This window comes from Ammospiza nelsoni, chromosome Z (assembly GCF_027579445.1).
Source record: "Ammospiza nelsoni isolate bAmmNel1 chromosome Z, bAmmNel1.pri, whole genome shotgun sequence".
Lineage (NCBI taxonomy): Eukaryota > Metazoa > Chordata > Aves > Passeriformes > Passerellidae > Ammospiza > Ammospiza nelsoni.
The window spans coordinates 16,929,268-16,941,507 of NC_080669.1; the positions used below are offsets into that span (position 1 = coordinate 16,929,268).

The following is a 12,240-nucleotide window of genomic DNA, read 5'->3' on the forward strand; positions in this document are numbered from 1 at the left end:
AAAAATAAAAAAAAATCTAACACTAAACCTCAGGTGCAAATGCACCAACTGAAAAAGGGCAGAGGCTAGGTCTTTACAGGACTAATATACAAGGGACAGAATGATGCACAAAGGGACAGGAATTAGAATAGCTTATATATAGCAGATGTAGTCTATATATGAGTCTGTGGCCGTGCATTAACTCATGTAGTTTTTTTCAGAAAAGGCAGAATCAAGGGATTTTTCTACTCTGGTAGTATTACTAGTATGTGCAATTCTGGGGTTTTTTTAATTACTACTGCTGCTGCTCAGTAATTTGTTCAATTCAAAAGTGCAAAACAGACAAGCATGCATGATAAAACGCTGTTAGAGTGCTGACTTGCAAAAGACCACTAGTCTTACACAGTTCACTTGACCACAACTTCCAACTCTGACAAAGAGCAGCTTCAGATATCTAATATTCTTGTCTTCAAGACAGTGTGAAGATTTCCTGAAGAATTATCACAATTTCAGAGGAAAATATACTGCTCGTATTCCGGCCATTGCTCCAACAGTGACACATACCTTCTCATAGTACTGGATGTTTTTATCTGCCATCCCCATGAGTAGCTGCCTAAAGTCTTGTCTTTTGTTGTTTTGCCATCTCTCCATATCTGCTTTCAAGTCAGCATTGAAACATTCTACTCGGTCTTGACATTTCTCAACATCTGCGGGTACCTGCAGCAAGATAAATGAAGATTAAAACTGTCAGTAAGAGTGCTAGATTGCTGAATTAGCTCAAACCTTACTGAGCAGAACTACAGAAGAAAGGGTAGGTTCACAAAGCAGTAGTTATCCTGAATCAGCTGAGTTATGGCTGCAGGGAAAAAGCCATGGTTCTGAACTAGAGAGGATATAAGATTGCTTAATTTGTTTGCTGCTTTTTGAGGTGGTGAGCGCTTGTGCTTGTCCATCTCCATGCCAGATAGAGAGGTGTGGAGAAAGCACCTTTTAAAGGCACAGGAAAACCATTTGGCATAAGTAGTGGTACTGAGGGTCACTTCCTAGTGCTCAAACTAAGCAGCTTGGCTCCACAGCAATCTTTTCTGCTTCCCATTTACAGCTGCAGTAGGAATGCCCCAATTTACACCAGTGTGTATATAACAACAACATTTAGGTTTATCAAAAAAGGTGGATAGATCTTGGTATTGACAGCTGCAGAATAAAATTTCTAAGGCCTTAGTTTCTAGCTTCCATTTTAACATTCCAGGCTTCCTGAACAAAATTTAACTGCACAGCACTCGTGATCATCAACATGGGATTGGCTCATGGACTTTTAGGCTCAACAATGGACATGCAACCATGCAAAAGCAACACATGACATTTGAAGGACAGCCTGCTGCAAGCTGAGGTAGAGATTTAAATGAATTTTTGACAGTAGTCACTCGCCTATCTCTAGACCAATTCACTTAGTTGGTCTAAAGGTACACACACTTTAGACCAACTAAGTTGGTGTTCTTTGCTTATGTTTTAACTAATGTAATGTATATCAGCAGGCAAATACAGGAATAATTTACTGGTGTTTCCTCAAGCAGGAAAGACAAACACCTTTTTTCCCCTTCTCATTGCTGCATGGTCCACACAGACAGGAATCCTGTAAGGACATGCCCATGAGAGCAGAAGAAGAAACTCCTGAATCCTGGTACCAAAGTGAGAAGTGAACGTTTGCTCTGAAAGCTGTGACTTGCACAAAGGCAAAATACAGAATAAAGAACATTTGAAGAACTTTGTGGTAGCTCCTCTCGTACTTGATAGTTTATAAGCAAACTCCCTTTCTGAAGGGTTTGAAAGAAGGAAGAGGATTAGCAGACTACGTAAGACAGAACCTTTTCATGGATACCTACATGAAGTTTGAGATGGGCTACTATCTTGCAGTTTGGCAAGGTACTCAATTTAGGCAGAAACACACTGACTGTGTTTCTGCTCCAGGACATGGATTAGGACTGATCACTTTATTACTCAAAAAAGATACTACATCTGTTCTTCAATAAACCAACCTGTCTGACATGCAGGAGCTCTTTATACTCATGGGATATGAGTTCCCCTTTATTCACACAACTGAATTTACACTACAGGCAGCTTGGAGGTTCAGTAGATACTTCTTCTCCCTGCCATGTCTGAGCACTCTACCTATGGCTACAGAATTCACTCTGCTACAACTCCAGATGAAGTTTCCTCACAGGCTGCAGACAAGAACAAGCAAGCCAGTGACTGTAATATTTAGGAGATGCTACTCTCAAGGTATGTATGCCTTGCATCATAAGCACTCTGCTATCTTAATGGGGAAAGCTAGGCTATCAAGAGAAATATTTATGAAGTCTGGAAACAAAACCACGCAAGATTTCCCAGTCTAACTAACCTAGCTTCTAAGCACTCACCAACTCCCTGCTTCTTCTGCCAGGATCTGAAACCACAATGAAGACACACAGAAATCTGTTCTTTCTCACAGCAAGTCTCTGGCTGGTCAGGCTGAGAGGGCTGTATGAGTTGAGAGCTACAGGGATAACCCAGTGGGGTCAGGAAATGTGTCGCGTGTGCTCTCATTAAGAACAACAGCTATCTCCAACTAAGTCTCCAAAGACATCATGACAATAGTGTCTGCACATGCAGCAGTCCTATCTGGGTGTGCAAATGCCTTACCTGACAAACTACAGCTTCCTAGTACATAAATTGCAATTCAGTAGTTACAACAAAATTTGAAGTTGATTAACAGCATTTAAGCACTTTGTATCAGTGAAAACTCAAATGCAAAGAGATATTATATGTTTGTCATCAAATTTAGCCTAAGTTGAAGCATCAAAGCTGATACTTTTATCTGTTTTTACCAATGGAGACACTAAATATTAGCTAACAACTAAGAACCAGGAAGACAGTAGACTGGACTCAGGGAAAATTCTACTTCTTTACTGATACCTGCTCTCAACTACTTAATAGCTCAAAAACCCCTCAAACTTGTTGAAACTCCAACACACTCTTAAAGGGGCCAGGACTATTTTAGTAGTCAATTTCAACTGATGAGAGAGGTATACACAGGCAAGAACTGAGCATAAAGCTGTACATATGTGATACAAAGTTCTGCTTCTGCATCTAACACTCTTCACAATGATTCTGTTCTCTTAAAATCTAAGCTTGCCTAATATCTGTAATTTGGTGTGGTCAATTACAAACAGCGTGTCCACTTTAAAACTCTTCCATATCATCATTACCAAGTAACAAATGGTCCAAAAGTACAACAAATCCAGCATTAATTACACAACCAATCTTTGCATAAGATATTTCTACCTTCCTAGCTCTTGGGAAACAGTTATCTGTTACAAGGCCTTTTTCCCCCCACCTTCTACTTCAAGTTCTGCACTGCCATATTTACTGTTCCCATAGATCACCACTCTTCAAAGGTAGACAGGTATACAACAGATCATCAGAGGCAAACTTCATCTCACCAAAACAAAACCACACCTATCCTTTATTGTGCTGGTTAGATTACTGCAAAATCAGCTCCAGCATGGGTCAGAAATGGGTGAGAGGCATTTCACCACTGCACACGTTAGAAACTGAAAGGCTGCAGACACCACACAAACACCATGATGCTACTGGTAAACACCACCCACACTGTGGTGACTTTTGGTGTAAGCTTCAGCATTCTGAGCAGTACCTGCTGACAGAGAGCCACAGAAGCACTACAAGCCTTCTGCACTCATAGCCCACTGAATTCTAGGCTGATCTCACTGCCAGAACAATCTAATGGCCTGGTGAGCTCTGTGATGCCAGGCTGGGTGTGTGCACAGGAGTCCCAGAATGCCCTCCAGTGAGAGATTTTTAAGTCGTGATAGGCTTATCTTTCAAGATCTATAAAAAGGCCTTTGATCTCTTAAGGTTTTGTTTGGGATCTTTTTACATAATTTCAACCAAATCAGCAAATATGCCAAGGAAGACAAATGTCATTCCATAACATGAGCCTTTGTAGCATTGTGTGTTCTATATGGGTTTTATTGTAAAGTTGGTTATTTTTAGAAGTTAAGATTTTAGTTTGACCCTCGGTTCCCCCCATGTTCTCCCTCATAATGGTTTGTTCCTGAGTTGTTTATCCCTTATTTTCCCGCCAGTTACCTGTCCATCATTGTAACTACCCCCACCCTTTATTTTGAGAATTTTCGATGTCAATCATCCCTTACTTAAGATATGATTTTTCTCCTGAGCCTTTTCCCTCCCCTGTGCCATTCTTATTGGTTCAGTTGTGTCCCTCGCTCCTCCCCTGGGCTTCATTCATTGGTTCCCTTGTGTCTCCTCCATCACGCCCATCCCCTTTATCAGTGCCTCCCGAGCTGTCATTCTCTGACACCGTCACTGGCCCCGCCTGGGTCAATAAAGTGCCTTGGCACCCATACGTGTGTCTGCTCCTTCCTTCCTTCCCCTCAGTGCTTTGCAGTCCTGCTCTCGCCTGCGTCACCACGTCGCAGACGGAGCCACTGCTCGGGGGTTCTCGCAGAGAACCTGGGAGTGCCGGGATTCGTGGTCTCCACTGGTCACTGGGAGCGGCTAGCCGGCACCTGTCAGCTGCTGTGGCCGCGGGACAAGACTGCAACCCTCTGCCAGCTTTTAGTTTACAGCATGTCATAGCTAGGAGATCTTGCTGAATATAAGATATGCTTCTAGGCACAGCTCTGAGCTATCAGCTCTTACAGGTAATGACATATCCTCCAGCTGGAAAGATTCTGAAAACCCCAGAGATAGCATTTTGTGAACATGCAAGGAGTTCTACACAGTTTGTTCAACTTCATCTCATAAATGATACAAACTACTTATGTTACAAAAAGGTAAAACAGTTGCCAAAAAATATTCTGATACTCTGAAGAGGTAAGTATTCAAAAAAGTATTCCAAAAAATAATCCCTCTGAGGTATGAGATCCAAAGGACTTTTAACATGCGCAAGATTGGTACAGTGAAATGTCTAAGAACCAGCTTGCTGGATATGCTAGATTTAGTTCCCTCCATCCTAGATACAACTGCTAGCACCTGTTTATACAAAGCTACACGGAGGAAGTTGAGTGTATACCACACCAGCCAGCAGAGAGGCAGGTAGTAGATCCAAATACAGGAGCAACACAAAACACCTAGTACACCACTATTTTTATAGCCAGAAGATCAGAAAAACCCTTTAGCATTTCTGTGCTCTCATCCTCTTCAGCTTCTTAGATTCAAAATATTATGTGAACCTACTGTAGAGTGAACATTATTGTATAGTAGTCATAATACTGGAAAGTCACCCATTAATTACTAACACAAATATAAGGGAAACCAAAAACCTCCAAGCAGAGGAAGGGAACAAACCCTATTGCCATCATCAGTTAAAGCTGCAGTGATTTAAGAAAAGGCTCTTGCACTGTGTTTCATGCAGAAGCGAGTGGCAGCATAAGCACATCAATTCACAGCTTTGCTTTTGCATGGTGCCCAGCCAAAACCTGTCATCCAGTGACATGTGCCATCTCTGTTCAGCATCACACAGGTAGAGCTCCCTAGTAGAAAGGGCAAAGTAAGGAGTTTTCCACAGCCAAACCCAGGGTTCTGGAACAATACAGTTTCACAGTGCCAGGGATAGGACTTTAACTCAGAGAGCTGGCATACTGCTGAGTCACCAGGGACTGTTCTACCACTGCTTTGTTAACCTGTCACTGAACAGTCCAACTGACTGCTGTCTGTTGTTGAAGTGTTACATAGTCATCCTGCTCTGAACTGTGAGAGATCAGTTGTTCAGAAGTTGTTAGACAAGTTATGTATATTTATACTTAGGTCTTTATTTCACACCAGCTTGCCAACAACAAATTTCTGTTCTGTCAGTAACTGCTTAAACTGCAAAGAAGCCCCCAGATCCAGGAAAAAAGCAAGTTCTGTTTCTCCATTCTTTTCAGGAAGTACTGTAATTGCAAACTGTTTTTGTAGAGCAATTTTAAGTGCTAACCTTTGGACGGTCTTCTCTTTTCAAGGCTACTGCTTCCAGTTTTGCTTCATACTCCGCTTGAACTTGGTCTCTTTTCTTCAAAACATTCTATGGGCAAGAGAAAAGAGAGCTGTGAAGGGATCCTCTTGTTCCTTCCCCCAGGCCACAAGAAACTCTAAAGTGATACATCTTCAGTGCCAAGTAAGCCCAAAGTCAGACTTCCAGATATACTTTGTCCTATTTTACCGCATTTAGGGAGTAGCTTTTAATAATGAACAGCACTTGCTCTCCATCAGCCAGCAGGGGCAGATAAAATTCAACATTTGGATAAGCTGGAGGCATGCAATATAGAAGCAATCATGGAACCACTAATATAATCCTGAGCAAGTAAATTCAATCAATCAGTTGACCTATTACTACCATGAAAAGGATACAAACAAAACCATCAAAGCTGACAAGGACTAATGTAAAGTTTCGGATATCCTCAAGCAGCAGACAGACAACAGCATTGGCTAAGAGACAGGAAGACCATCACAGAAGGTATTACAAATCCCTTTTCACTTGCAAAGACTCTTCAGAATCCTTTAAAGCAAGCTGTCACATTCTAGTGTTAGAGCAAAAGCAAGCCTTTATAGTTTAGATCAGTTGGAGGGGGGGGGGGGGGCAGCGGGAGTAAGTTGTTGGTTTCATTAAAAAAAAAGAAAATTATGAAAAGGATAATTTACATGAAAAGCACTGGACTGCCTGAGAGAGCTTCTCAAGCAGTAAACATCTTATTGACAGAGTATTTTCAAAATAGAGAGCCAAAGATGCTACCTTTAGCTTGCACTAATCCACAAAGAACTTCACCAAGTTTATATTACAATCTTACAGTTTGAAAATAACCAGAGGAATTAGTCTTTCTAAAAAATAAAGAGCTTCCTGTCTGCAAGACCAGGCAACTTACCACTTCAGGTTTCACAAAGAAATATTTTAATTACTCTGTTGATGCAAAGTTATTATTAAAAGTGCTCAGAGGGAAGTCAACCAACACTCTCTGTAAGTTTGAAATTCTCTTGCAGCTAACTTGGCTTTGAGTCTTCCCTTCTGCCACCCAGAAGGAATTGTCCCATTAGGACACCAAGTGGTAAATAGTCATTGCAACAGGTCCAGACCTGTTAGTAACACAGGACTAGTCATGTGCACTGCTGCCTATAGAAACACGCTTTTAAAAAAGTAGCTCCTCTAACAGCCAATCTAGATCTAATTAAGAGCAACAAAGGACATACATATATCTACTAATCATCATCCCTCTCCTCCTTCTTAAGCCAAGAGAAGGTCACCAATGCAGCTGCTCTAGAGTAGGGATGTTCAATCCATTATGAATGGGAATGGCATTCCATCCACAAAGCTACTATTAGATGAGTCAATAAAAAGAGGGCAACCTGAAGAATTCACCTTCAAGAACTCAACTCTCCCTTTTTTTCCAAAAAGGATGCAGAATCATACCACTGGTTGTGTTTGGTTGAAAAACCACAACACTGACCCTTCTTTCTGGAATCTATGTAACTATGTGGGATGGCATTTCAGTGATTGAGGTTACCAATGCAACAAAAGTCTGAGAGATTTAATAGATATTTCTACTTTGTATTGCCTCTTGAACCTGAACCAACTGAAATTTCTTCTGTGGAAAACAACTGCCTCCAGCAATTGCATTTTGTCTTTAGAAGCCTGGAGTTAGTGCAAGAAGCTGAATCTACATCAGGAGTAGCCAAGGATTAACAGTTATTGGTAAACTGGATTCAAAGAACAGGTGTCTTAATTCCCCTTAAGCGCTCACGTGCAACTACTGGGGACCACTAATAATGAGCTTGTGAATACAGTTTTAAGTATCCAGTAATGGCTGACCTGTAGGTAATGAAAAAAATATTGCCCTCCCTTTCAGTTGTTCCATATTTTCCTCTGGCACCTCTAAGCAATTTCCCCTGTTCTAGATTGATGCCTTGATGCTTTAGCAGCAATTATGAAAAGCTCTGCATCAAGTATCCTCAAAATTACCACAGAGCATGCAATATTCATTAAGGCCTCACTCAGAGGGAAAAAAAGTTTTTTTAAAAAAAAAGTTGGAAGAAACCAAACTCAAAACTAAAAAAACCTCAATCAACACACTTCAGTTATTTCAGGTCAGAACTAAACCAGTGGTGTCTGAGCATGGAAGACTTAGCCTAGTTTCAGCAGGTCCTTCACTATTTGTATTTAGTTGAAACATTCCACCTTGGCCCACACAGAGCTTCAGGAGCTTGCCATCAGCCTCTTAACACAAATTTAAATTTCAATCCTGTTTGCACACTCCATAGCTTCCTACTGTGACTAAACATCACAAGAGGATCTCTAGTTACTCCATGCCCTTAAAGACACAGTTATCTACTAGTGTGGTGCTTGCTTTAAACATGTCTTAAAAGTAATGTCCAAGAACACCCCAGGGGATCACGTCACATGATAAACCTTTATAGCAATGTTGAGCAAACAGAAGTCATGTAACATCCTAATATCTGCACTGAATCATGTATAGGAGATTTTGTCCTCTGCACGTGCCTCCCAGGGCAACACCAATGTACATCAGCAAATGTGGTACCACGTTTGCTGACAAGGGCCTCGCTGCACCAGGAACTGAGACATCACCTTGCCATGTAATAGAAACCATAGAATACCAGGCTGGAAGAGACCTCAAGGATTAGCTCATCCTACCCTTCTTGGCAAAAGTACAGTCTAGACAAGATGGATCAGCACCCTGTCCAGCTGGATCTTAAATGTGTCCAGTGTTGGGGAATCCACCACTTCCCTGGACACATTATTCCAAAGGACGATTGTTCTCATTGTGAAAATTCTCCTCTTGTGTTCAATGAAAATGTCCCCAAGAGTAATTTGCACTAATTGTCCTGTTTTTCCATGGGTCTCCTTGTGAAAAGGGAGCTTTAATCATATTTGTACTCAATCCTTAAATACTGGTTAGGTGGTTGTAAGATTTTCCCTAAGCCTTCTTCCTCAAGGTTGAACATACCCAGCTCTCTCAGCCCTTCCTCATACAGCAGGCTTCTCAGCCCCTTGACCATCTTTGTGGTCCTCTTCCAGACCCGCTTCAGCTTATTTGTGTGCAGCAGGAATAAAAACTGAACACAGCTGTGGCCTAACCAGTGCTGAGCAAGGCAAGTAATTTGGAAAGGGTCTCTTCCAGACACTTCCAGCACACATTTTAACTCAAGGACACAACACCAGCTTCTGCCCTGTTCTGCAAATCTTTCAAACAAATCCAGAAGCCAGGCTTCCCTCGAAACAATGAATATTCTATTCAAGCAGAACTACTGTGGTGCAGTTCCCTCAGGCTCTTCTCCTTAGGTACAACAGTGCTCCTGAAGACGTCAAGGCCTCTTCGTCTCTGAACAGTGCCAATGATCTGGCAGTTCTTACTCAAGGGACATTCAGCTATAGACTGCTCTATAGATCATGTTCCCACACCTACACCAGTGGTACAGTGTACAACAAAGAAAGCTAACCAAGGTTTCACTGAACTCCTAGTACCTGAGGAGTTACTTTCCATCAAGTACCCTGTGCAAAAGATATGCTCTGAAAGAACAAAACAGACTTTCATCTCACAAGCAGTCCTCACAGCAGCTGATAAAGAGGAATGCACTACTAGTGAAGAGGACCACCCTTTCAACAGAAAGTCTCCTGCACTCCAAGGGTGCACTCCTTACTAACCTTGTTACTGACTTAGCATTACAGATTCTGCAAGGACAGTTCAGTAGCTGCTCATTCAGAAACAGAAACAGGCTGATGTTTTCTAACAGAAGAAAACTGCACTCTGTAGCACCTGAGAGAGTTCAGTTTTGCTATTTGAGAAGAAAGGAAAATACAAACCATCTGTCTTGGCTAACAGTAGTTTTTGTTCTTGATTTCCAAATTTTTAGACTGAGTAAAGCTAATAAGATGTCCAAGCCAGACACTAAACAGTGTAATTCTTTAGAGCACTAAAGTCAAATCAACAGTCTAAACAGTTCAAGCTATAAAGCAAGGGTTTCTTTAGCTGAACAAGTACTTTAGAAAGTAAAGTAACTGTTGGCTTGGAGACAGTGCCATTCTAAAAGGGCTGTTAAAGACCAAAAGGAAGCCTAGGTGCAAGTCTGTAATGCTGCTCTGCCTGTGGTGAGTGGTGGTTCTCTGCCTAAAGTACCTCTTCAGCTGAAGAAACCCTGGCTTTCAGCTTAAAAAAACTTCCCCTGCTGTATTTTTGAAGAGCACCTCTCACAATTCAGCTTGCTCCTTCAGATGCCATCTTTGGTAGGCATTTTTAGCATTAAAGCCAGATGTTCTGAGTTAAAGTATTTAATCACTAGCCTCATGCTCTGTTTATTTGTAATCACACTCCATCCACCTCCAATTCCTACAGTCCAAACATCCCAAGACAAGGCTTCCTACAGCTCACTCTGTTCAAGCAACACTTTACTGTTAATAGACCCATAAAGAAAATATAACTTTTTTATGCTGGGGCCAAATCCATGGTGACAAAAGCAAAGAATATACCCAGCAAATTAGTGCAAAGACACCTGGAAGAATACTTTAACCACACAGATGTACAACTCCTGAAGCTGGGAAAAGACATCTACAAGAAAGTGTTTAAATTCTCAGTTTGAGAAGCATAGGATGACATTAAGACAGAGAAGGACTACCATGTTCAGAATGTAAGTTTACAGTGGGCTATTAGATCTGTAATGGAGTGCATATCACAGCCTTGTAACAGTTGTTCCAAATGGTAAGTCTTCAGAAGGAACTTGTCTGTTAGTACCCCATAATGGGACTGGTATATACATATGGCACACATACTGTGCCACAGGCAAGATGTGAAAAGCTCTGATGGATAAACTAAAGTCCTTGATATAATTTTTTAGTGAAGTTAACTCAGTAATTCTTTTCCCCATTAGACGTGATTGATTACCAACGCTCCATAACTTCAAGAGAATAAAACTCACATTAAAGTAGCTTTTATTATGTCTGCATAAGCAGTAAAACATCAAGTTCTTAAAAATTATGAGTCACAGAATACCATCTTTAAGCAGTTACTTGGTATGCAGAACTTAACAACAGACATATCAATGCCTAGGGTATGGGGATGACAGAGGAAGCAATATCTGTCATTTGGACACATGGTTCTAAAACAAGGCACCGAACTCTGCTTCATACGAATGATATAAACTGCTAATGCTGTAATTCCTGTTGGACCCCACAGTGACTCTGCAGTGAAGTAGTGAAGAGCTGAAGTGCAACTAGCTTCAATTCAAAGAAAGATTCTAGGCAGCCACTGGAAGTCTCCTATAGAGTACCATCTGCCAAGCCAATGAAGGGGCAACTCATTGGTTACTGTAGGGTGCACATGTTGTGTACACCCTGCAATACTGACCCTAACTTGATTGAAGAGCAGAGCAGACAGATAACACTATTCATGCAGTACCCTGCTATTAAACACACCTAGCTTTGTTTTGACTATGAAAATATCCTCTTACTTAATGTATTATTTACTTCCCCACTTTTCCCATGACCACCATTTCTCACTGTTCAAAACAAATGAACTTGCTAATTCCAGGCAAACACGACAGCGCTTTCTGCCACAGGGCTCTCTTTACCTTCATGGACTCAGCATACAATATATATTCCCTAAGCACAGGCAGGAAGTCCTCTGTCATGTCCTCACTGAGCTCTTCAAGAGCTGTGCAGCAATTCCCAATACAAGCAGATACTCCTTCCAGTGGCTCTGATAGCTCAACCTCCAGCCCTCCCCAGGTTGAATAAACAGGTCCATATTCTCGTAGTTCCACCAAGTATTCTACAAGAGGCAGATGAAAAAATAGATTAACAGAGTAAGAGCAAGGCACAAAGATAAGCAAACACAAAACAGGTGAAATCACACAACAATTTTGAATAACATTAATCCCCACAGGGAGTCAAGGCTTGTGTTACATTAGCTTCTTAATAGACTTAATAGAGCTCTGTGGCTGCACAGGTGACAGGTTCAAGTTGTCTCTTTCTTAACTTAGCATTCCTACAGACTTCCAATACAAAGACTCTTGCACCTGTGCAGTAGCCAAGGCCAGTTTTTTAAACATACATAAAACCTAACTCTACTAAGATAGACTTGTAAAGCTTGTCTTCGTCTAGGAATTCCATTTGTACTCCTCCAGGTGGAATCTACAGGTTATCTAACCTGTAATCTTTCAAAAATTTTTCAAAAAATTACTCCAGAAATCTTTCAACAA

The 12,240-nt window shown here is 41.2% G+C and overlaps 1 protein-coding gene across 1 annotated transcript in view; it reads right to left on the reverse strand.

The window, feature by feature from the left end:
• SNX30 (sorting nexin family member 30) overlaps positions 1–12,240 on the reverse strand; it is a 55,194-nt gene that overhangs the window by 6,549 nt on the left and 36,405 nt on the right. The window contains exons 6-8 of the mRNA XM_059492930.1: positions 11,611–11,810; positions 5,975–6,061; positions 544–696 (exon numbers count right to left, since the gene is read on the reverse strand). Coding sequence (XP_059348913.1) covers positions 544–696; positions 5,975–6,061; positions 11,611–11,810 — 440 coding nt within the window. The remainder of the gene's footprint in view (positions 1–543; positions 697–5,974; positions 6,062–11,610; positions 11,811–12,240) is intronic.